General features: G+C 43.3%; 1 protein-coding gene across 5 annotated transcripts in view; it reads left to right on the forward strand.

The window, feature by feature from the left end:
- Positions 1-27,204, forward strand: part of STRIP2 (striatin interacting protein 2) — a 335,180-nt gene that overhangs the window by 66,963 nt on the left and 241,013 nt on the right. For all 5 annotated transcript variants that reach the window (XM_069629588.1, XM_069629586.1, XM_069629584.1 and 2 more), the window contains exon 2: positions 24,794-24,863. In XM_069629588.1, the coding sequence (XP_069485689.1) occupies positions 24,794-24,863 (70 nt within the window). The remainder of the gene's footprint in view (positions 1-24,793; positions 24,864-27,204) is intronic.

Raw genomic sequence — 27,204 nt, forward strand, 5'->3', positions numbered from 1 at the left:
AAAGCACGCTTTAATTCTTGCACAAACTCTTGTGGGGCCTGATCCTCCCCACATTGCAAATTGTAGGCTGCCTTGCGAGCCTCTTGAGAATTTCTGTGCACAGAAAAATGTTTCAAGATGGCCGGCCCTGTATGTGGACCACCTTGAATGGTTTTGATCCTCCAGCCCCGCAAAGAAACTGGAGTATTCTGGTGAGAAGGTCCACTTTACATATTGAATACAGCTTTGGCTGTCCTTCAAATGGAAAGTCTCCATCATTTGCTCATAGAGCTGCAAGTGTTCCCAAACAGAATACTTGGCGTTCTTATGATAAGGCGTGATGACACTCCTTATTGCCTTTATTTGTTTCAATGGGTCGTTCAGCAAGGCCCTTTTTGCCTTATTGGCCTTTTTGGTTCGGGTAACCCTGGTCCATTCATCCTCCGACTCAGAAGCGCTGCTCCCAGAGGTGCCCGTCTGATCTTCCAGGTTTTCCCAGATTCTGCGAGCCTGGGAATGGCTGGCAGAATGTGGGGACCTGGTCTCCTGTGTCCTGTAATGCTCAGAGGAGTCTTCAGACCCCTCCTTGCTGCCAGGATTTGATGGGTACCCCCCCACTGACCTAACTGGGCAGAGGTTTTCAGGATGCCCTTAATGGGCCTACTCTCCTGGGGTTCCCCACTGAATTGCACTGTGCTTGGGTGCCCATACCCAGATGCCCGCCCATCCATTCCTGGGAGGTACTGGCCTATGAGCCCCATACTTCTAGCTGGATAGTAATCTGCCATCTCTGTGGCCCTGGGCTCATTTGCGCGAGGGGACATGGGGGTGGCAGAGTCCAGGGACTTGGAGAGATGAAGGCCTCTGGTACCAGGGCTCCTGAGGTTATTCTCAGGCGTTTCCCTTTCCCAGCGCACCTCGTCTCTATCAGCCCCTGCTCCCTGTTGCAATGCAGGAGCCTGCGCTTTCAGTTCCTCAGTTAAGGCATTACTAGACTCTATCAGTCTCTCCTGCATCACTACCTGTTGCTGGAGCCTATCATTGTGCTGACAGAGAGCCTCATTTTCTCTCTGTGCCTCCTGATTGGTCCTGGAGTACTGGGCCAGTCTTTGCTGCAGGAGGGTTACCACCTGAGCTGTGTCCCTATTGGCCTGCTCCTTTCTTGCTAGAGCATCCTCCACTCTCCTGGTGTGCTCTAACAAGTTCTGGTGTTCTTTTTGGAGGTCACCCAGTCCCTGGAGGGCCAGGTGATTTTCTTCCATTTTCCTTTTTAAGTGGCAGACTTCCTGGCCTAAGGTATCCCTTTCCTGACTAAGAGCCTGCATCTGTGCTGCCAGGTCGTCCCTTTGCCTTTGGAGGGCACCAGCTTTCTGGCGCTCCTGGTCAAACTCTGCCTGGGTATCCAGGTCTTTCAAAATCAGTTTATTGCTCTCTGCCTTCTCCCTATCTAGGTGGCTTTGCAGGGTGACTACCTGCTCGGCACATGCCCTATTGAAATCTAATTTTTGCTCCAGCTTTTTCTGGCTCTGCAGTAGGGAGTCCAAACCTTCTTGGTACTCCTTCTGCAAGGCCAGAAATCTGGTATCCTGGTCCGCCTTTTCCTGTTGCAGCACATCCATATCCTCCTTTATTTTAGTGATGTACTGTCTACTGTCCTTTTCTGACTCCTGGCTCCTGAGCAGCCTCTGCTCAGAAGAGTCCAGATCAGATTGGGCCTTCTCTAACGCCATCTGTTGCCTATTTGCCAGATCTTGGCCATCAGCACATTTGTCCTGCATGGCTCCCATATATAGATACAAATATGCCGCTATCCTGGCAATCTTATTATGTTCATCTTTGGCTTTAGGGGCCATATATAGTTCACTCAGGGCCACATGTAGGGGACCCTGATCTCCCCATGTATCTGACCCTGTTTCAGTGACCTGTTGCGCGATTGCCTGCAACCAGACTGTTTGGTCCTGATGAGTCCACTCACCTCTCACAAATAGCTTATGTAAGAAGTGCTCTCTGGCTATTTTCATATCTACCAAGGTCGTCATTCTGGAATTTGAGTTCCTTCCTGACTTACAGAAGTTTGTATTTTATTTTGCAAAACGGGCCGTTTCCTTAGAGCGTTCCTTTGAGGGATGCTTTTACAGTGTAAAACAGCGTGGTGATCTAACCGGATATGTGTATCTGGTCAGTTGGCACACTGTATTAATCTGCACAAGTGGTAAGTCTAACCCAGAATATCCCGGCTCCGAGCCCCCACTTTTGTAAGCGATATTCAATCAACACTACAGCTAAATCAATGCCTAGTCTGAGATGCTGAGGAAAACCCTTATTGATGTATTTTTATATCCAGTTCAGTACTCTGGATGACAACCCTTGTATAACACCCCCCTCTTAGAATCCCCCTGACCCCACTGAGCCAAGAAGTAGGTTTGTTTTGCAAATTAAAAGGTTATTTGAAAATTTAAACAATATATACATCACACTTCTATAAATAAATTGATAATGGATATTACACTTGTGAATATGAGCAGTAATCAGCAAGAGCTAACTATGAATAGGAACAGAAGAACAAGGTGGGAAAGAATGCTTTATATGGTTCAAGGAAACGCAAGGTGGAATAAAATGCAGTACAGAAATAACTTGTTATGGTTTTAGCAAAAGGTAATATGATCACTTTTTCTTTTGACAATTCACTCCCCCCCTATGCAATACAAGAAATGGACAGAGAGCACACAGTCTTCAAGAATCCCAACAAATCACACTTTATAATGCAATACACCGTTCCAGTTCTCCCAGCAAGCTTAGGGAAAACAGGGATGAGTTTTAAACACAGGCAAATTACTTTAATGTGGTTTGCAAGGAAGTGAAAAGGTGCTAAAATTGCTTTTAATCCCCTCTAGAGGTTCAGGGTAGGTGATGGCTACTTTATATTAGTTCAGGCTCACTTTAACAATACTCTATTAATGATTAGCAGATTGCAAACGAATTTTAGCAAAGAGAAGCAAAAAGCTGCTGATTTCTACAGATGAAGAAATCTGGCCAAATCGCAGTAAATTTCGCGAGTGCGTGTCACGCGATTACGGGAAAAGTATAGGGAGTAGGAAGTCGGTTCTAGGTTCGTTGGAAAGCCTAGATTCTAAGCTTTCAGATGAAAGTTAAATTCCGTTCCTAGCCCAAACGGTTCCAGAGATACGGACAATTAAATAAAGGTAGTTTTTCTGATTTAAAGTAAACTCAAAATGACAGGTGACAGATTGCAGCTGCAGAATTGACAGGTGACAGTTGTGCATCTTTAAAAATGACAGATGACACGATTTCTAGGAGGCAGTTCTACTTAGGTTAAAATAGTTTGGATTAGATTATTTTAACTAAGAGATGGTTCTGCACAGTTCTGCTAGGTACTCAACAATATAAATTTGAACTAGGCCTCGTCACAGATCTGGTCAACACGTCCGGCTGCAGTTCTGTCTGCTCGGCGGGTCAATCAGGCACCGGTTCTGCTCACAGCGATCTGGGTCAGCTCTGCTCTGCTGGTCTAGCCTCTCTGGATTCTGGATGTAACACTGCTTTCTGGGTACTGCTACAGGTTCTTGCAAAAATTCTCGGCAAAACTTCAAACAGCTCGCCCGGCTGTTGAATAGTTTGGTTAGTCTTGAGGCCTGCTGAAGAGGATTCAGCTGGTGGATTCAGGCCTCTCTGCTACAAATTCTGGAGTTAATTTCTGCTACAGGTTCTGGAGATTGATGGATTTGAAGTCTGGATCTCTGGATGTGAAGTCGTCGGTCAGCATGCTCCGCAGCAAATGGAATTGAATGTCTCTACCTGTCCCAGCAGTCTCTTTTTATGTGTTTTGGAAAGTGGGTGTGTGCATTGGTCATAACTAAACCTGGCCCTCTCACTTATAATTGGCCAATTCCTCCTCTCTCCCTTGATTGGGGGAAGGAAAAGTGAGTCAGAGTGATGCTGTAGGTTTTATGGTCAGAGGAACCTCCCCTTGTCAGATTGCACACAAATCTATTTCTGACCCAAATACATATTTATCTATGTACCATTTTCCTAATATTATAGGTCCAGTTAACATATTTTCTGTAGCACCAAACCATCCGATCCCTGTCTTTGTATGATGTTGTGTCCACTGATGACAGAATTCTCCCCTTTTCATCCAGATAACGACCTCTAAACCTTTCCGGATTTTACACAAATGGGCACCAGGGATATGGGTTACAGATGATAAAGTGTCAGATTTTTAACATGCATACATTTGGAGTGAGACCCTATTTTCCGCTAGCAACCCCCCAGAATACACCACAGGGTCCTAACGCCTCTTAAAATGTGCACCGAAAAATCACAAGAATAATGGTATTACTTCTATAATTCTGACAAGTCCGTACTATGAATTATCCATCTTTTTTTAAAATTATGCCCTGGTCAAAAAGGGGTGTGGCTTCCCACATCACATGGTGGAATAACTGGTTTATCCACTTCCCCCAAGCCAGCTTGTTCACAGAGGCACAGCTGCCCACCAGTTTCTCCCAAGAGGAAGCTATTTTACGACGCCCCCAATATAACATTTGCCTGAGTCAAGGAAGTTGCATTGTTCGGTCCCTTCCAGTTCCCAGGTGCTCCACCCCTAATCTAATCAGAGAGGTGTCAACTCCTTTTGGCAAGGGGCAGCAGGATGCAGCTAGGCCTGGGAAGAGTGGCTGTTGATCCAGTTTCAACTCCTGTCGGGGGTAGTTGTTGGGCAGAATTCAGTTTCATTAAGCCAGGTTTCAGCTAAATGTCACTTTTTGTACCCAGTTTTCTATATTCAAATCAAACTGACAATTTTTACCTATACATTAAATAATTACTTCCTTCAAGTCATTTCAGAATATAGTTTTACATTGTATCCACCTCTTAGCAAGTCTTTCCTTGGTCTGGTTTTGTTTGATTTGTTCAGTTTTACACAAAAGTCTGGTGGTTTTAAAACGCTGGCTTTCTGATAGTGGTGAGTACTGGTAATGCAACCATTTTTGGGATTAAGAAAATGAATTCCCCACAGTTCTGAGTTGCTTTTTGGCAATCAGCATTGCCATTCCCAATGGTTTCAGGCTACTGTGTGTGTAGCCCAATGGTGGTTTTAGGCAGTGCCCTCCTGTGCTCACAACATAGGAAAAAATGGGTGGCAGCCTATTTTTCATGTTTTCCCTGTGCACTCTCTGGGGAGTTCTGGCCATCATGATGTTGTCCATGCCAGTACTGCACAGTTTTATGGTAGGGCTTGGATGCATGGGTAAAAACATCCCACAGTGTTTAAGGAGATAGAGAATTACGTGGGAAGCTACAGTTTGAAATGGTGTTGTTAAAGGTAGCTTAATTCTTATGGCAGAGGTGTTGTGCATTAGTGTTTGTGTTGTATGTGAGTGCAGGGTGTGTGAAATGAGCATGTGCCTTCTGCTACGTTACGAAGGTGTGGTGTGTGAGGAGAGAATATACAGTGATGTTGTCCTATGTAAGTTGCACTTATTCTGGGTGCCTGGTGTTGGGGTCAAATTGGACTGTCACTCCGTTGTACCAAAGAGATGCATCCTGATTTTCAGGGGAGCACCCTGATCATGCGCGTTGTATGCATTGATACCCAACTGACTCGTGTTCAATTGCATTTTTTAAATTTTATTTTTTTTGTATTGTGATTTTGTGATTTTGGTTTGCAGAATATAAAGCTTAAACAAAATAAAATACTTTTTTTTATCATATACATACAATAAATAATTAAGAAACTTAAGAAAGAATAAAAATAATAGAAAGGTACCTAGTCAATATATCAAAACACTACAAAGTGGTACATTTTAGAGTGGACCTATACTGAAAAACACAAAAAACATAAAATATATAAAGGGTAGTGGGGTAAAGAGGGTAAAATGGGTCAGGATGGGGTTGGGGTGGTGTTATAAGGGTAAGAAAACAGAGTTTTGGGGGAACCCCCAAATAAAAATAAATTAACAAATGTGGTGCTTTTCGGTATTTTTTCCGCAATGAAATGCACCACTCTGTAATGTCCGTTGTTAAAATCACATATAACCCAATCGAAACTGTAACAGTAGAGGAGACAAGAAACAAGCAGATGCAGTACAACCGCTACTCTTCACATTCCATCTCCAATGATCTTAAACACACCCATAAAGAATCTATGAAGAGCCACAATTAGTGAAACACTATCTCCCCACATTAGTCTTGACCAAAACATTCCACCCATCCAAGTAGAGCCCTCGGGGACTAGGGATTTAAAGTGGATATTTCTGTTAACAGACAACTTCGGGCATTCAAGACCAAATGCTTCAGTGTTTCCAGAGTAGATGTGCATTTACAGAGTCTACAATTTAAAGACATGTCTACTCCTGTTTTCTTCCATTTACCCACACGCTCTGAAGTTGGCAGCTGATTTAATCGAAAGCATATATAAAAGCTGCAAATCTTATTGCACGGGAAAAGGTAGATGTACTTAGGTAGACTGTCTCTTCTCCTAGGAAATTGCGCATACTCCTTATAGGTGTGGAAGCGATTCAGACGTTTGGTTGTTTCTGACCAATCCAAAGAAAATGATGTAGCCTTTCTCTTAGATGGTCTCGACACAAGTTTTTCCACCGACGAGTGGATAGCTTCCAGGAGTTTAGTGATCCTCTACCCAAACACGTTTACAGTAGGCAAGGACTCAGTTCTTGAAATTTCCCCCAAATCCAAGTATAGAGAATTCATCGGACAACTAATTAATTTTGCATAGCATGACAATTGCCTCCAAAGGACCATGTAATGGAGCGAAATCCATCCCAATTTGTGTCCAATTACCTCGTTGGGGATAGATTTTACCAAACCAAGGTTTTCTAACTAGAGTATGCCCTGTAGATTGTCTAAATACAGGCCCAAGTTAAGCAAGTCATGTCCAAGCCATAGAGAATAGATGGTTCCACCTAGGCCTGAAAGAATCGAATGGCTGGAAGAAGCAAATACTTGCATAGCTGAATATATATTCTTTTTTTCTGCGAAATCAGGGGATGGAATTTGACTCTCAAGGTATTCTTCCACTCTGAAATAGACTCTCCATTGGTTAAACTGTACCCCAGGTATCTAATTCCAACCTCTGATCTCCAATCAGCCAAACCTTGTCTTTGGCCTAGACATATTGGTAAAAATAATTATTTTTGATTTGTCACCATGTACCAAAAGATAATTTTCTTTTGCATAATGAAAAAATAGGTTGTTTCCTCTATAACCCAATAGGTGTTTTTTCAAAGAAAAACGGGTCATGAGCAAATGCCAATCAGTGAAGCTTAAGATGATCCAGCTTGGCCAGGTAGGTATTGCTAGATGACCATAGACCTCCAATATCTGAAATGTAAGTATTAAAGAGGGCAGGGGCTAGGACACAGCCTTGCTTTAGGCCAACAAATGTCTGAATCGGTCCGACACATACCCTTCCCCGTAAGCCTTGCCCTAATGAAGGTCACTTGATGTAAAACTGCCAATAATTGGATCGTTCTCAATGGAACACCCCAAGACAGCATTTTATTCCAAAGTCTTAATCTAGCAACCCTATCAAAAGCAGTGCTCATATTCAAGGTTGCCATATAAGCACTACCAGAGGCACCTTTTTGGCCAGATTCAGAACCATAGTAAAACTGGTTTTATCCTTGACATATATTGTATACCTCTGTAACCAAGGTCCAAGTGCAAGGATACATTTGGGGTGTTGTTTGGCAGTGAAAGTAACTTTTATAACGTGCTTAATACTCAGAGGTCTCTAAGTACAGACCCGGGGATCGAACCTGTATTGCTGCGCGCTGTCTTGCTTCCAAGGTGAGCGGTTTGCCCCTGAGCTATCCTACTGAGACCATATGCCTCAAAGCTGGGTGCAATGGCATGACCATCATATTGGTTTGAAAAAAAACAGAGTAACCCCAGCCTGCCTATTTAGTATAATAGTACTTTTATTCATTTGTGGACCGCATGATCTAAACCGTACGGCCAAGAAACCACAATTATCTACGTAGTCTATTTGATTTTGCTAGGTGTCCGGTCAAATGGTCGAAAATAAAAGATCGAATGACCATTTGATGGAAGTAAAATGGTCGGAAAAAAAGGGTAGAATTTTTAAATTTATTTATTTATATATTTATTTTTAGTTTTGGTTGGTTCAAAAATATTTTTAATAAAGAAAAAGGGGGGTTGAGGAGGAACCCCCCCATAAAATAAAAAATAAATAAAAAATTTGACCTTTTTTTTCCGACCATTTTACTTCGATCAAATGGTCATTCGATCATTTGGTTTTCGACCAAATGACTGGTAACCGATTTGCTATATGCATTATAGCAATCTTCTGTTTTATATTGGTGATGAATCATACTTTTAGTTTTAGTGTTGATAAAAAACGCCATTTTCTTCACAAATAGCTGAACAAATTGAAAAGGTCTTCTTTAATTCTATGGGAGGTCTTGAGATTATGGCTGCATCATCAGCCAAGAGTAAAAGCGGTAGGTTCTCCCTGTCGAGATTAGGGGCATCCACAGAACAAATAGAAATCTTTGTTGCTAAAGCATTTACAAATAATGGAAAATGCTGTTAAGCCTCTATCTAACATATGCAATATTACTTTGATATAAGGTGACAATGGCCCTTAAGAGTTCCGTGGCTATTTTTAATTCCTTCAAGGCCAACCAAAGATTCCTATGGTTAAAACAATCGGAGGCTGATTTTAGATCTACAAAAATAATATACAAAAATGCATTGTTCAAGACCACATACTTATCAAGTAACAAAGTCTAAATGCTTGATCAATGGTCCCTGTACCTTTCATAAAGCTTACTTTGGCATGGTTTAATATATTATTTTTTTCAAGCCATATATTTAAGTTTTCAGAAAGAGCCTTACAGTAAACCATGTATAACAAATCAATTTACAAAATTGGTCTGTAATTAGCAGGATTATTATGGCCCTTCTTAAAAATAATGATTATGGCCTGATGCCAGGTGTTTGGGATCACATGTTCAAGGTTAATAGAATTACATTTTTTTAAAATTTTGAACAGATTACTTTGAGGAGGTGAGCACCGAGGTGGTATAGGATGCAGGTAAAGCCACATAGAGAGGCCTTCTGATGAGAGAGGGTAGCGAGGAGGAAGAGAGAGAGAAGACTGAGGAAGGAGAAAATCGGGCAAGAGATGCAGAGGGGGGAGGGGATGCTGCATGCCACAAAAGTAAACACGGACGAGATCAGAGAGGAAGTTGAAGGCTTGGGGTATGGGAGAAACCCTATGGAAGTTAAGGTATTTGAAACAGAAATACTACGAGAAAGGGAACAAGGCAGATGCGCTCCTGGCAGCAAGGCTCTGGACGCAGAGAGCAGAGAGATGGGTAGACAAGCTAACGGACCCCGGCAAGGGAGAAGGACTCGGCCGAAAGACACAGCTGAGGAATTCTCCAAATATAATGAGAAGCTATATGCGTCAGAGGCCACTAACACGGGCGATGCAGTGGGGGAATACCTCAAAGGGGTGAATATGACCAGATTTACACACCCGGAGATAGAACACCTAGAAAGTCCAATCAAGGTAGAGGAATTAAAGGAGGCCATTCCGCACCTCCCAAATTGTAAAGCCCCAGGGGGGATGGATACACAATAGGGTTCTATAAAAACATGCAGGAATCCTGGCGCAGCATATGGCAAAGCTGTACAACCATATACTAGACACAGGAAGGGCGCCTGCAACATTTAGCAAAGCACTGATATCCGTAATCTCGAAGGAGGGGAGAAATGCCCATCCTACCGCCCAATTTCGCTCCTAAATGTAGACTAAAAAATATTTACGAGAATCCTTGCGACAAGACTAGAGGGGAAACTACCTTGCATAGTGCACCCGGACCAAATGAGGTTTATTGCGGGGAGACGAGGCCTGGATGCGATAAGAAAGATACTCAAGCTCATGGAACATGTGAAGGGGGATTTGGGAGAGCAGGCACTATTGAGTCTGGACGCCGAAAAGGCCTTCGATAGAGTGGAATGGGGCTTTCTCTTTGGTACAATAGGTGCAATTTACTCACGACCAACAGCAAGGGTGGTGGTAAATGCGATGAGATCGAGGGAGTTTAGGCTTGGTCGGGGGACCAGGCAGGGATGCCCTCTATCCCCCCTGTTTGCATTCACAAAGGAACGACTAGGGGAGACGATACGACATGATGATCAAATAAAGGAAATACAAGTAGAGACACAAATGCATAAATTGAGCATGTATGCAGACGATATACTTTTGTACCTTTCAGACACAACAGGCTCAATACAGTGGGTGCTCGAAACTCTAGAGGAATATGGGGCAGTGTCAGGCTTCAAGGTAAATGTTAGCAAGTCGGTCCTCCTCCCCCTCCGGGAATGTGCAGATGAACAATTTAGGAACTGGGCAGATTTAGGAATTCAAGTGGAGAGGGACAATATAAGCTACTGAGGGGTGCGGATACCGAGGGATTTGAACAATTTATAAGGATGCAACTTTCCCCCACTACTGCACAGACTGTTCGGTGACCTGGAAGTTTGGTCAAAATTAACAGTCTTGTGGCTCGGAAGGGTGAACTCGATCAAAATGATGTTCCTTCCTAGAATACTATATGTATATCAAGCCCTCCCGATAGAGCTCACCGAGTCCCATTTTGCAGAGACAAAAAAACAGATACTGAGATTCCTTTGGCAAGGGGGTATACAAAGGTTAGCCTATAGAATATTGGTGCAGCCCATGGAAAAAGGAGGGGTGGGACTGGCTGAGATGTGAAGATACTATAGAGCGTTCCCGGTCAGAGCCCTAATACCTCACCTGAGCATGGAAGGGGACAGGCAATGGGTGGGGATAGAAAAATCACCTGTTCCGACCAGTACCACTAGGGGAATGTCTCTGGGCGCCGGCGGCCATGGTACCTAGCAGTGTACACACACATACAATCCTGGGCCCCCTCTGGAAGTTATGGCGGGTTACGAGAGAGACGGCGGGTGTTACAACATGGCCCTCGCCTCTTAGCCACATATAGGCCCCACCCGATATGGGTATACCAGACCACGGAAGGTTTAAAGACTGGTTTGAAGCGGGACTAGAAAGGGTAGGGCAGGTCCTAAAGAAAGATAAATTAATAGAAGTGACCGATCTGGAAGAAACTCTGGTAGTGGGTAGCGTGTCTGCTTTTAAATACCTACAGTTTAAGGGGGTGATAATGTCAGAAGACTGGAAGGCGGAACTGCAGAGGGAGCTAACAAGAACGGAAAAAGTCTTGGACACGGAGAAAAGGGACCAGGGGTGTTATATCCTGATTATACCAGGCGCTGCTAGGGGCGAAGGGGGAGGCTGTTGATACACTCAGGAGAAAGTGGGACTGAGACCTGGGAATAGAGATGGAGCAGGAACAGTGGAGATCCCTATGTGTAAACGCCCACCGGACATCAGTGGCATGTCAATACAAGCTGCACGGACTGAAACTCTTGTATAGGTGGCAGTGGGACCCAATAATAGCTAAAATGTTCCCAGGGGCAGATCCACACTGTTGGAGGAAATGCGGACAATCGGCCAACCATTGATACATGTGGTGGGACTGTGAGAAAGTGCAGCAGTACTGGAAGGAGGTCCTGGGGTGGATAAAGGGATTGATAGAAACATGGGCCCAATACTGGTGCTGTTCGCTATGTAAACGGTAGAGGGGGAATGGACGAAACTCCCACATATGCTGCAGTATCTCCTCCTGGCAGCCAGAGTGTGCCTGGCAGGAGGATGGAAAAGAGAGAGGCTCCCGTCCGAGAAGGAGTGGGCTGCGAAAGCATTAGATCTATACAGAATGGAAGAGCTCACAAGGCAACTGCATGATCGGACCCCAACGAGGGCCATAGAATGGACCCCTTTCCTGGCAAAAAACGACCCGGAGCGTCCTCCAGTTGAAGATGTTGGGGGATACACCGGGGGGGGAGATGGGCAAAGAGCGGAAATGAAATGATCAGGGACCTCCTTTGGTAAACAGAGGGAGCAGAAGCGGCATAGGGAAGACAGTGCTGGCGAAGGGGAAAAGCAAACAAGCACGGACTGGAATGCCCCTGCGGGGGACCTGGAAATGGGCATGGTGACCCATGGTGTGCATCTGGTAAGGCTGGAACACTTGACCCAATGAGACCATGGAAATGGCAGTCCTGGTGCCGTGAAAGACTGATAGGCGGAGGTGGGTGCGGAGGGAAGGGGAGTTTGCAATTTTTTGTTGGGGGCGGGGCTCAAAAGTTTAAAAATACCATGGTGAATCGGAGTACTAATGTGCAAAATGTTGACATAATAAGTTGTAACCATGCTGCTTCACCAATAAAATAAAATGAAAAAAAGAAGTTAATTTTGGTAGCCAAAACCCAGGTTCATCTTTAAAAAAAAAAAAAAAAAACTATTAAAAGGTCATCTGGTCCAGGTGCTTTACCACCTTACTGTACCAAGAGCGCATTTTGAGCCTCTACCTCAGTAAACACTAAACTATCAGAGCTATTGGATGTAAATAATGTATCCACCTCATGTTCCTCAGTGTAAACACAATAATAAACATCCTTTAAAGAGTTATACCACGCAGTCCCGTTATAGGTGGTACCTATGAAACAGTCGATTCCACTGTACCCTTAGTTAACATTTTCCAAATGTCTTCTTGGTTTTTAATGGTAAAAGCATGCATACACCTTTTCCAAAGAATTCCGTAGTTTCTTTTTACTTTTGGCAAATTATAGATTTTTATTATTTTCTACGCTGTCATATCAATTTCCTATCATTTGTCACTTGCCTTTTTGCAGTCCACATCATAACATGGGAATTAAGTACCTTGCCTATTCTTATTGTGGGTTGGAGTAATTAAAAAAAAAAAAAAATGGGATATTGAGATGCACCAGATTTTCGTAAAACTTAAGATGGTCGCCGCCCACTAGCCCCTGTATATTTGAAAAGTGAGGAAGGGATGAAATAATTGCACTATAAATCTTTGGTAAACGTACATTTAGATATGGCAATAGGATTCGTATCCGATTGTGGCTTGAAGGAGGTAGATGGGTCTGTAAGCTTATGATGTCTGAGTGTCTGTAAAGCTATATGATTAGGATGAGCTCTTTGTAGACTTCAGCTGCCTTCATGTGTGTGAGGGAGAATAGTCCTTAAGCTTATGGAGCAAAAATGTTTGAGTTTTGTGGTAGGCAAATCTATAAAATCATGCAGCTGGAGCTCTGGGGTCGCATTTATGGGGTAGCAAAATATCTACGTCTATTTTGTAGAACGTTCTGACAATTATATTATGGGATACTATATGAACATGTTTTATTTGTACAAAAAGTATTTGGGGGCAATACAGTATTCTCAGCCACACTGCATTGTAACTAGTGGAATGGACATCATCACAGCTCCTTGACCTAGATAGACTCCTTTCCACTTGTCGATTTGGAGTCTAACCAGAGTAGTGGGGCTATTGGCTTCCTCGATACAAGCAATATTTCCAGGGCTGAAGATCAGACACCTACAAGGGATCTGTGGTTTCAACAGCTAGTGACTCTAGACAAGGAAGCCAAGACAGAGTTGCGATGGTGGCTACACAACATGGGAGCGTGGCATGGCCGAGCCATTTTCAGAGACGTCCCAGAATTAAGAAGAATGGACGCAAGCAGTTCAGGTTGGCGTGCATGGTATGGACAGCAAGAGACTGCAGGCAGAAGATCTCAGGCAGCGCTGGATCTACACATTCATTGCTTGGTGCTGTTAGCGGGCTCTTTCGCAGATAGCCAAAGACAAAGCAAGCTGTTGCATAATCCTCAGGATGAACAATATATTGGCAGTTCGATACATCAACTACATACGGGGAGGACGAGCTCCAGAATGCTAGTAGAATCAGCGAAGGAGTTCTGGCATTATTGCCTAGACAGGTACATCTTGAATACTGCAAAATATCTACCAGGAGCCTAGAATCTAGTAGCAGATTGGAACTCCTGCTATCTGCTGGACTCCAGCGATTGGATGCTACACATACCTGTGATTGAGAGGATACCGAGTTTATGGGGTCCACTACACAAATATCTCTTTGCATCCAGATTGAACAGCCAGATGCCCAAATATTTCAGCTGGAGATAAGATCCAGACGCCCAGAGCACAGATGCGTTCCTTCAGGGTTGGGCCGGAGCAACACATTATGCATTCCCACCATTTATGATCATAGCCAGAACTCTAGTAAAGATTTTCAAGCAGAAAGGAGAAGTAGTGGTGATAGCGCCCTCCTGGAAATCGCAAGCTTGGTTTCCAGTTCTGACAGAGCTTTCCTTGGATTTCCCGTGGATTATTGCATTTCAGTGGGACCCGCTAACTGACCCGATAGGGCAACCTCATCCCTAATTCAGATGCAGAGACCTCCATCCACTAGCTTGCAGAGTTTCAGGTAAAGGTGGAGTATGCCAGGAATTCCAGAACAAGCTGCTCACTTCATCAAAGAATCTTGTATCCACTTCCACCCTCAGGAGCGATGGCGCTGAATGCAGCACTGGGAAGCATGGTGCATGTACCAGAGTGTTCATCCCACTTCTGCCCCTATAGTGCAAGTGCTGGACTTTCTAGCTTCGTTGTCGCAGGAGGGAAAAGCATTCCAGAGAATTGGGGTTTATAGATCGGCCATTTCTGCCGGGCATTAGCACTTAGGCGGAGCCCCTGTGGTGGCACACCCAGCAGTAGTCAGACTTCTTAGGAGTGTGAAGATCAATAGACCCCACACCCATAAGTATACTACTTTATGGGACGTCAACAAAGACTTGAATTTATTTTCACAGTGACAGAGTAACAAACGGCTATCGGGAAAGCAGCTATACGGGAAGGTAGATATTTTGCTATGTTTCGTGTCAGGCAGGAGAGTATCGGATGTCAAAGCACTAGAAATGGACAGGAAAGTGTTTTAAGTGGATGATGTAGCAATTAACTTCGCGAGATGCACCAAGGGAAATTCGACTGTGATTTCCTCTCCGTATTTTCTGGACAACACAAAATTATGTGTAGCGCAATGTATTAAGGAATATTAAAGCGCTTCAGCTGATATCAGGCCACAGGGAGTGTCACAACTGCTAATTGCACATAGAAAACCCTTTCATGAAGTGGCTGTTGCTAAGATGGCAGGGTGGGTGAGCGAAGTATTGTCTTTGCCGGGAATAGACATTTCAGTATTCGGCGCACATTCCGTCAGAGAGGCCATGGCGCCTAGAGCGTTTTCAGTAGGTGTGTCCTTACAAGATATTCTTAAAGTGGCAGATTGGTCTAGCTACTTCACTTTTAGAACTTTCTATTTCAAGCCTGTTTCTACACTGATAATGCTTGTCTGCGGTATTGACATAGAATGAATATTACCCAGTCTTACAGCACAGGGAGTCTTGATTCTATTAAAGACACTGAGGCGAGCATCATCCCGCCGAGAATATGCAGGCATACAAGGGAGAAATGAAATAAGTCTGTTTATCGCATGCACAATTGTGCTGACAGCGGATTTCAGTCCTTATTTGTATTTCCTTGTTCACAGAGAGGATCAGGAGGCCGCTTGACTCCGAGGCTGGTGAGGGTTAGTCACACCCTGCATGCGTTCTGAAAAACGTCCAGCAACAGTGCTGTGGAGAAAAGGGCTAGAGCTGCTTTGTGGTATTCCGGCACAGCCTATTGTTTTAGTTCCTGAGGAGTCAGGACATGACATATTGGAAGGGAGAGGTCCTGATTGGTAAGATTTCAGGAATGGAAAATGACGGGAAGAGAGACTCATGGGAGGTGGAGTTCTCTTCAGAAAGTTTTATGAGTTGTTTTTGCAAAAAAGTTGTAAAAAACAAATATATATAAACATTCACTAGAAAAAACTTTATTAGAGGGACGTTATAGTTAAGTTGCACTACTAAAAACCTGTGAAATTCACCAGAAAAAACTTTATAAACGTGACATTATGGTTCAAAGTACAATCGAAAAACCTCTGAAATTCGACTGTTATGGTAGGCTAAGCAACCGTAACTGCCTGCACCACTGTGCACTGCTAACACTAACACCCAGGACATCAAAGATGACATCATGTCTGATGACATCACATCTGCATTTACTTTTCAGACGAGGGGTTGTGAATGTAATTTTAGCAAAAAAATATCAGGGATTATCGGGACATGTGTAATAAAGTACATACTTCATCACGTAATGTAGTGTTATACAGAAAATTCCATTGGAGTGTGCTTTCTAGTACAGGAACCTACTCATACAGAAATGTAGGTATTGGCTGCAGCAAACACCACACAGGTGCTAAGTTTGTACTTTCCAAAGTTGTATAATAAAGAGGTGAATGTTTCTGTATCACACTTTTCTGGTCTGTGAAACATGTACTAAGTTGCTAATAATGCATCACTTACTACATATATCTAGTACTACACACAAAACATAAATAGACTACAATGCATACAAAGATGGGGCTTATATGTGGAGAGTAAAGTAAGCATACAAGAGGCAGTATCATTAGCAACTGTGTATAATCTACATGATTGGATTAACGCACAAAAATGATTGCTGTGTTTCAGGCCTGCTTCTTCCGCTATATATGTACATCAAACGCTGCGATTAAATTCTAAAGAAAGTAGTGTAAGAACATGTGAAATTAGCAACATTAATAAATGTAATACCTTTTGAAAGTGAAGTTTCTGACTGTCAGTAAATAAACCCACCTGGCCTATGTGAACAAAAACGAAGGGGCTACACATGTGATGTCATCATTGACATTTGTGATGTCATCTTTGCTGTCCTGGGTGTTGGTGTTAGCAGTGCACAGTGGTGTGGGCAGTTATGGTTGCTTAGCCTACCATAACTGTCGGATTTCAGGTTTTTTTTTCGATTGTACTTTGAACCATAATGTCACCTTTATAAAGTTTTTTTTGTGAATTTCACAGGTTTTTAGTAGTGCAACTTAACCATAACGTCCCGCTAATAAAGTTTTTTCTAGTGAATTTTATGGGTTTTTAGTAGGCCAACTTAACCATAACGTCCCTTTAACAAAGTTGTTTTTACTCAATTTTACAGGTTTTCATTAGAGTAACTTAACCATACCGTCCCTTTTGCAAAGTTTTTTTGCTAAAGATGATCGGTTTACAGTAGTGCCACGTAACCATAATGTAAAGCAACTTCTGACTTATTTAAACACCTTGCGGAGAATACCACTTGACAATATGCTGGTGTACAGCACGGTAACGTGTCCCAGAATCCGTAAACACTTAACAGTAAGATGTTTGTCTCATGAACAATGTGGAAACAGATTTTATATTGATGTAGGAAAAAAAATAGGATTTCTGGTTATAATCCGGCCCGCCGGATGACAAAACAAAATCCTTTTTCAAGATGGACACCATCGAAAGGAAAGGCGGTTGTTCCATACATAGCCCCTCTTCGCTTTCCATGACACCAAAGAAAAAGCAACAGTATGTACCGTGACGCAAAACCTATAAATAACCATACAGCGGCGTATAATGTGGTACTTTACATTTCGAAATGATACACGTGATTTTAAAAGAAAACTGTAACATTTTAGAATTTGGAAAGTACTTTTATTTAACAAACAACTGTCAGAGATCAATGGACTAATTCCATTTCCAAATAATTTGTAGCAATGAGTCTAAGGCCGACATTGAAAATGTTCATGGAGAGACACATGCAGTTAATTTCGCATACACAAAGTATGCGTTTCTGTTAAAGCACCCGCTTTGTTTGCTCAGGTTTTTCCAAAAACGGCACCATCACGTTGCCTTACAGCACAAGAAATGATGTTATGTTGCTCCTTGTCGCAAGTTCAGCGTAGGGACAGAGCGGCCCTAGCCTGTCATCCCATAACATTATAATGGACAGGCACCCGGTCACCAGCAGTTGCATCTGGCGTGGAAAGAAGCCGTCACTCGGCATCTGGAAACCATGGCATGCACAGTATGGCAAAATGTAGCTAGGCGGAAAACGTAAGAGATAATCTGTGTCAATACCCACCCTTTATGAAAAAATTCCAAAACAGACACAAAGATTGTGGAAAGTACTACAAAAATGTAAGTGGCCAAACATGACATTTTAAAGAAATATTAGTTAACCATGGGTACATATAATGACACCCTACAAACGCAGATAAACAACACTCGCCATAAGGGTTAAAAAAAGGACAACTACACAGTGAGATGGTAATTCAGTTATGAAGGCAGCATGAATGGACAAGCAAGAAAAAATTACATGTCGTAATGTTACACAAGACCAAAAGAATGTGCAAACTGATGCACAAAGCTATGTGGGCAAGCATAACATTTGAAAGAAAAAGAAATAATGGTCACCAACGGTGACTCTAGTCATAGCCTGCAAACACGAACAATGTACACGCTCTGTTATTGGAGGAAAATTACAACTGCGCAAAAATATAATACTTCAGTTACATTGTCACAATTAGTGTGCAGTCGTCAAAATTAAACTTACATCATCTTGACAGCGTCCATTATTTTTGCTAAAGTTAGACAGCAAACTGTTTGCATCAAAGAATATTCGTGAACTGGTATTTCATGTTCCTTACAAACGTTTTTAAAATATAACCTTATCAATTAGTATTTTTTTCCTAAGCTTTCATTCCTTGCGTAGATTTTAAAGTTTCCCTTTCGCTCAAGGCCCAAAAACAATAGCCCCTTATGAATTCACTTGGATGCGCGGGCCTATTGAGCTCGCAACCAAAAAAGCAAATCAACTGACCTTCACTCAGAAGACAAATACATTCTCACTTTGCAACAACATATGAGCATCCTATCATGAGAATCGCTACTCCCATACGCTGCGTAAACCACTGTTTCCATCAAACACTCCAGGTGGCCGCCTCAGATTTCAAAACATAGGACGCCAGTCCGACTTCAATATTAATCTGAAAACATTGTAACACAGGCGCAGGCATTGGTCGCCGGGCATTGAGCACCAACTTCCACTTTACTGTATGAATTTGGTGGCAAGAAAACACCACTTTTTTAATTTTCCGCTGCCACATTCCATTCCAACCTAAGTAAAGCTCACCTTCGGAAACAGTATTTCATAATTGTAACAAGTGCATTAGTGTCTTGTTTTGTATGTGTTGCCAGCAATGTCCGTGTACACCAAAACATGAACAAAATATGGCGTAGGCCGCAAAGAAATCTGACGCACTTCACGCTGTTCCACAACCAATCAGTGAAAGCGGACATGCCGCTACGGATTAGCCAATCGATTTCTTGTCCGCGGAACGAACAGGGAAGTGTGACCGCGGAGTGGACATAGATATGACTAATTTTTCCAGACCTTTTTATTTCATCGTTTTAAAGATAAGTACTGGATGGATTTTCACCAAATTTACAAAAGCACGCTTTCGGGACCAAGCCACTGCCCCTGCCGCAAATTTGGTGAAAATATGTCCAGCGGTTTGGGCTGTAGGCGTGCACAATGTTTTTACCCCATTCAGTCTATGGGAAAAAATACATTTTGGGACCCCCGCCTATAACGTTGCCCCCCCTGGACCAAACCTCACCAAACTTTGCAAAAAAATTCAGAGTGGGCCATATACTTTTTTTGCAAAGTCTGGTGAGGATTGGTCCAGGGAGAGCAACGTTATAAGCCACCCAAAAAGTGCTCTTCCTATGGAAACAGCAACTTAACCATAACTACACGACCACTACCGTGGCCGTGTAATATATATATATATATATATGTGTGTGTATATATATATATATGTTATGTTATAAGATTTGAATGGCTGCTTGAGAGTGGCATCAAAGAAGTTAAGCATAATGCTCTCCTCTGTGTCTTTAATAGAATCAAGACTCCCTGTGTTGTAAGCCTGGGTAATCTTCATGGTCTTAGTCTTGAGTTCAGTGGAGTTAGGGTAAATAGAGTACTTTATTACAGTTCTATATGATAATCTCAACTGCAAAAATATTTGGTTAAAAAAAATATTGTCTGAAAAAAATATACCTCAATAATGCCTGAAGCCTATACTTTACAGATTTCAAAATAATTGAGGATTTACTCTTGGCCCCCTAATTCTCAATAAAGAAAATCAACTGCTGTACCTGGAATTACAAATCGATCCCTCCCTTACCCCTAACAAAACACATCATGCACTCTCCTTAACCCTCTGCATTGTCCACAAGGCTTTCTGGGGCCTGGGTCCAAAATACCTTCAGCTATCCCTCTGCAAATACCTCCCCTCTCAAGCTCTTCGCTCCTCTACCTCCAACTCCTTCAGGGTCAGTCGTTTTTCAAAGAAACAAGCTGGTGGTAAATCTCTGTCTTCGGCTGGGGCCTCCCTCTGGAACAGCCTCCCTGCCACTCTAAAACTTGAGGAAAACCATCTCAGGTTCCGGAAGCACCTCAAGACCTTCCTCTTTGCTTCTGCCTTCGCCCCCCCTCTCCCCTGCTGATCTGCTCTCTTGGCACCTTGCACTGGGACACCCTCTGTCTCTGGTCCCAGGTTCCTGCTCATCCTGACACCCTACCGCACTGCCTCCGGGCCACCCCTTGCACTGGGGTTTGTATCTGTACCAATACGGCCCCCCCTTTTTTCCCCTCCTGCACTTATCAGACCCACCTGATCTGCTGCCTCAAACCTAGCACTTGCCACTTGGCTGCACTACCACTTTGTGCTGAATTTCTATTTATTTATTTTTGTTAAGATTAGTTATCCTGTTTCTCCTTTGCTCTGCACTTTCCACTTTCTCCCTCCCCTCCATGCACTTTTCCCCTCCCCCTCTCCCATGCACTTGCACGTTCTCAATGTCACTGGGCCTAGTAAGATCGTTGTTTCGTTCTCCCCTGTTCCCCTCCCTTTCCTTGTCGCGCTCTGACACACCTGTGTATGAGCGCGATATAAATAAAATATCATATCATACACTCAGCACATCCTTGGTGAGACTACACGTTGTCCTGCAGTGAGGTGGTGCTACTCCTCTTTCCTCATGATGTATGGGGTGCAGCTATACCCCTTTGTGTAAACTGGTGGAGGGATGCATTTTCCCACTTTTGGAATTAAACCGTAAATGCTGGAAATAATGGGAAGGTGCAGTGTGCGCTAAGGTGACCCTTGACAGAGATAAACTAAGTGGTTTCGAAGGTAATTGTGTGTTACTTGGATTTAGATTTCTGTGATGTTGGGCCTAGTGCTTCTCTTTATTAGTGACATTGGGTTCAGTTAAGAGGAAGAGGACGGACCACATTTTTGATCTCCAGAGGGAAGAAGTGATTGGAAAGAACAGAAACGATAGTTTTAAGCTTCACTCTTGCTCACATGATTGTCAGAGTATGGTGGTAGTTTGCAGAAACACTTAGCACGCAGTACCGTTCTCTGTTTTTAGTGTTAACCTATTCCCTTGCAAAGGACCTTCTGTTAATACCCTCTGTGTTGTGTACGATGGGGTATAATATGGAGCTAAGCCCCCGTTCCAAGGGCTGAAACGGGTTAACGGTCCGGCAGCCCAAGTTATCGGCCCAGAGTGAATACGTTCTTGGACTGTAAATCTAATGACTGTAAATTTAACATGTTTGTTTTTGATAAAGGAATACCACAGTAACTAGCCACCAATCCTTTACTCGGGCAACGCGGCCCTAAGTGCGTGTGTGTGGCTGTGTTGGATTTATTTGTGTTTTCTTTATAGTCGTAGGAACAGAGCTCAGGTAGGTTCTGGACAGAGGATTTTTTTTGTTTACAAATGTCCAAAAAGCCTGAAAAAAAGACAGAATGGGAGATTTGGCCGAATTTCGGCCATTCGAAAAGGGCAAGGCTGAAATATTCAGGGCAGAGAAGACTAAAGTTATTTTTGGAAAAATAACTTTCGGTCTTTTCTCCCTCGAACGTTTCAGTCACTTTCTTCCAACCCGGATCCATTTCTGTAAGCCATTATGAAAGGCACCTTTTTATATTTTCCTTTATAGAGCAGTGTAGCAAATCTTAAGTTTAGGGACAGCTTAGGCCGTGTTTGTTTAATAACAGAGCACTCAGAAAATATGCCACCATGTCCGTCTCCTGATTCTGACCTGCCACACCTTCCAGGGGATATTTTTCACTCTGTTCAGCATGCCAAGAATAGCTGACCATTTTCAGACCCAATTTATATTAACCCGCTCGAAAACCTACCTTGCTGTCTGCTTTTGGACTCCAATTCCATACCGATCATTTTATTTTTCTGTTATATCGTATGTCACTGCAATTTTTATCATCTGTGAACTGTTTGGATGTACATTATGTATTTTATGATCAAAGAAAAACCTTTAACCGAAGAATAGCTGATACGATAACTCAGTGGGTTAAGCACTCGCTGTTGATATGTGTCTTCTACAGGTCGTATGTACGGATCCTGGAAAGGCCAACTCAGTATTTGCTCCTTACGTGGTCATTAAATGAGTAGCAATTTCAGTTGGGTAATAATAATTGTGTTTGAAAATGGTCTAATAACGCTGTGGCGAAAGCGCTATATACATTACACATTGTTGTAAGTTGTAAACTGAAATGGGTGCAATGAATGAAATATAGTTAGATAAACGCTCTGTAAGTGCCCCTCTCCCGCTTATAGGCCGGCACAGTGGAAATGCATAGCACATCTCATGCATTGTTGGTAAGAAACCAGCAGTTACCATGATGGGTTGTTGTACCATAAAATATTATTTTTAACTCAGAGTCAATAAAACTTTGGATGTCAAGTCTTTTAATTTGTCTTCTAGGATGATCTATAATTACTTGTTGGGATTTTCAGACAACATCCAATATTGTTAAGACAATTCACAGCTTTTTTGATATAGTCCGTATTATTCATCGCAACTACGTTCCCACTCTTATCTGTCCTTTCTTACTGGATTTTATCTGTTCGTCAACCACAAGAATCCTGAATGCAAATTATCGTGCCAGAATCATGAATACACACATTCAAAGAAAATCGCCAACATTGACCCCAAACATTACATGAGCACATTGGTGAGATGAAGGTCAATTCAAGTGATATGAGTGGGCAAGAAGAGGGGTGCAAGGATGAGAGGGACCCACAAGAATTATTTTTTTTTAAATAGAAGTAATGATCACTCCCTTCATTGGAATAGTCCTATTTTAAGAAAGTTTTAAGTAGCTGATTGTTCCACTTAGCTTTCTATGTGTGGTCGTTTCATGTGTATTTGTTTATCCATTTCGTAGTCCAAAGAGTTTTCTCTCCATCTAGACCTTTAAAGACTGATGTGAAAAATGTATGTCATGTTATCTTTTTGAAGTCTTCTATAACACTGCAGTATTCCCAGTTCACCAAAGGGGTGTAGGAAAGGACCTCCCTCTTTTTAGTCTATATACAGTTGTGACATTGGACCCTCTAGTTGGAACCTTCCCCCCTTTTTTCTTTTGGTGTATCCCCTCTGGAGTCTCCATGTAAATTTGCATTTACTTTGTTTTGGATCAGTGTTTAGTTGACCAGCTATAGGAACATAATCTACTTTTTTCTCCTGGTTTAAGAATGATCATTTGAGATCTTTCGTATCCTTTGCTGTAAGATTATATGGTCTGCTGCTTTTTGATAAATCTCCTTGGGCGGATCATTGTGAAAGCATTTTGTGAGCTTTAAATTTCTCATGAAATGAAATAGATCTGCCTGAATATGTGTGTAATCAGCTTTCTTAGATGGTTAAAAACTATCTCTTCCAGTACTTTAACTTCACTTGGCGGTAGCTCCCCAATTAAAAGGTTTGTGAATCACACTGTCGTCTCTGGATTCCACTGGCCTGAGTCTGTCAATAACTTGATTTCATAATCCTCTCCTATTCTCTGTTTTGCCCAGTGGTCGAAGTGGGCGGGAGCGGTGCTCCTCTACTTTTTTAAGTACGTTTTACCGTTCCTACACTTTTATTTTAAAAAGAAACCGTTCCGGAGCGGTTTTGTTTTAATATAGAAGTGTAGGAAGAAGTTGAAACTTGCACTTTCAGAGCACTGCGCAGGAAGTTTCCTTAAAGAGAAGGCACATGTGTTTTGGGGTTTTATTGTGCATGGGAGGGGGCACGCGATGGGGTCTGTGGGGAGCGTTGCATGCCAGTAGGGTACATAGTTCCACTACTTCTTTTGGTACACTTCGACCACTGGTTTTGCCGACTTCAAGCTCCTATTTCTCTAACCTCCCGGTCAGCTTCATTGCGCTACACTGTTTCCTTCCTGGTGACATCTGTTTTTATTTTTTTTACTTAAATCTTTTATTTAAGAAAAATGTATGCATAGTAGATGAAACAGAACAGAGGCCGGAAGGTCCTTAAAGAATGGAATAAGATTGCTGCTAAAGGACCCCAAATGCCATATCGAATCTGTTTTTTGGGGTAAATGTTAGTAGCCACATTGATATCCGTGCATTTCTCCTAAAAAGAAACCTCTGATTTGGATGTCAAAGATGTTTTACCTATAACAGAATCACTGTCTAGTGATCCAGCGTTGGAAGCGGCAGGTGAGGAAATTGATGTGCTCCTCGCTATTGTATTTGGCTCACCAGCAGAATGAGGGCCTTCGAGGGCCTGATTGCCCGAGCTATTATTTAATGCAAAGAAGCAACACAAACAGTAGCAATTCCCTTGCAGAATGTGTTGCCATACAGATAGTGGTCAGGCGCTCGATATTTCAGAAGGGGCTTTGTGGCCGCCTCGGTTATGCTATTCTACATCCCTGGCAAAAGGCACACTTTGCTCAGCGGTGTGCATTTATGAATCCAGCCACAGAACTGCTTGTCATCCCCTCCAGTGTTATTAAAAACTGTTTTACTTTTACAGGGATCTGTGGACTGCCCCAGTGTGGAGTTTGAATATGGGGATGTTGACAGCTTCACTGCAGAGTTATCTGGTAAATATTGGAAAAACATCACGGCCCTGTCAGTAAGTGGTATATCGAGCAATTACGCACATATAGTATGCATTATTTTCTATAAAGAGAGACATTAAAGTAAAAATGAAGAGTTTAATAGAAGAGCACAGGCAATGATTGCACGAAACCACAAAGAACAATGCTTTAGAAAAGTGTTAATACTTTTTACTAAAAAATAATAGCATCAGTTGGTTTCTCAGACTTTTTTTTATGCATTACCCATCAACTTGGACCCAAAAACCATAAATAGGAGCTTGAAAATACTTGAACCCAGAATGGAGACTTTACCCTTTCCACCCGTTTATGGTGTAGTTATTGGTTATAGCAGAGGGAATTCTGATGAAAATAATGCCATACGTAGGATAAAGCATGTTGTTAGCAATCCCATGTCGGGTGTTTTAGAATTAAAAGAAGGTGTTTTCTGTAAGAGAAAGAAACCTGTAGGGAAGATAAGGAGCGAGCCAACAAATAGCCCACTAGGGACAAACAAGGACCCAAAACCATCCCAGGGGTGCATTTGAGAATGGAGGTCGCAGAACCTGGGCAGGGGCGGAAAGAGGATATGGAGCCCAAATCAGTCCTGAGGTGGAAGGGGGATCTTCCAAAAAAGGTGAAACGCCCCACCACGGTTCCGGGTGGAGATGAGAAGCTTTCAATTTGCAAAGGTTTCTCGCGAGGGCGCGTGGGAGGGGGAGAGGGTGCAGCTGAATAGAGAGCCTAAAATGATGTGTCCTTGTTCACATACCCTTCACCAGGTCACCCAGGTTCCTCATGAAGCTCTTGGAGTCCCTGGTTTCACCCCTCTTATTTGCCTTCTTGGAGTCCTCTGAACTTCTTGACCCTGCCCAGTCAGGTTTCAGGCCTGGCTGGGGCAGTGAGAGTGTCTTGGTCTCCGTCCAGGATGATTTGGCCAGGCTTGTGGATGCTGTTGGGGTTGGCGCCCTGATTTTATTAGATTTGTCAGCTGCTTTTGACACCGTGGCCCACCCCACCTTGCTTTCCCGCCTGGCCCAGAGTGGAATAGTGTTGGCCTGGTTCTCCTTGTTCTTGGCCCACAGGACTCGGGCTCTTTCTCTTGCCTCTTCCCTTCCTGTCCCCAGCCACCTGTGTTGCGGTGTTCCGCATGGCTCTGCCTTGTCTCCTATTCTCTTCAACATTTACATTTGGCCTTTAGGCCTTTAGTGTGTCTCATCCGCTCCTTCGGTGTCAGGTGCTAATCTTATGCCGACGACACTCGGATCCTGATCCATTTAGATCTTGATCAGGCTGAGATGTCATTGTGCCTTTTTCAGTTCCTGCCGGCCGTGGGGGATTGGATGAACCACAACTGACTGAAGTTGAATGGAGACAACACAGAGGTGCTGGTGGTCGGTTGCCCTCCTGATCCCTCAATGTGGGTGTCTTCCTTTTGGCTGTCTTCTTTGGGTCCCCTTCCTGTTCCGGTGGCCAAGGTGAAGAATCTTGAAGTTGTCCTGTCTGCTTCCTTCTCTATGTATACCCAAGTTTCAGTGGTGTGTCAGACTGGCCATTTCCATCTTAAAATCCTGAAAAATGTGCTTCCCATGCTGCCGGCCTCCCTGCATCTGCCGGTGGTTGCGGCTATGATACTGAGCCGTTTGGACTATTCTAATGCCCTTTATTTGGCTCAACCAAAGGGTATAGTCCAACGTCTTCAGCCCCTTCAAAATCTTGCGGCACGGGTGGCTATAGGTTCTCCTTATTGAGCCCATATCTCGCCAGTTCTGCGCTCTCACAATGGCTTCGGGTGGCCCAGCGCATTGAGTTTCAGGTGCTCTGTATTGTCCACTGGACACTCCATGATCAGGGGGCAGAATACCTCTGGTCTAAATTTGACCCCTATCTTCCAAGGCGCTCCCTGCGCTCTGCTTCGGCTGGGTTGCTTTGTATGCCTCTCGTTGGCCGCTTGCGGATTGCTGGACGCGCCTTTTCAGTAGCCGCTGCAAAACTGTGGAATGATCTTCCTTTGGCAGTAAAGAAAACTGCCTAATTATCTGGCCTTCAGAAAGGCTCTGAAAACATTTTTGTTTTAGTCAATTGCTGTGGCTTGGTCTATGGTTCACGCTCCTTCCTTTCTAGAGCCATGATGCCTCCGGGCGACCGTGCGCTGTACACATTTCAATAACATTACATAACCCAGGCCAGTCTGATCTGAGCCAACTGGTTAAGGACACTAGAGACAACAATGCACCTAGATAGCAGCCATCCAATCTACATTTCCTCCTCAGTGGTTGCAGTGGGTGCTGGGACGGTCTTGCAGGGAGGTGTGTGTTGCCGACAGGCCCACGAATGATGGGTGTCA

Source organism: Ambystoma mexicanum, chromosome 12 (assembly GCF_040938575.1).
Source record: "Ambystoma mexicanum isolate Mex_15411 chromosome 12, UKY_AmexF1_1, whole genome shotgun sequence".
NCBI classification, from domain to species: domain Eukaryota; kingdom Metazoa; phylum Chordata; class Amphibia; order Caudata; family Ambystomatidae; genus Ambystoma; species Ambystoma mexicanum.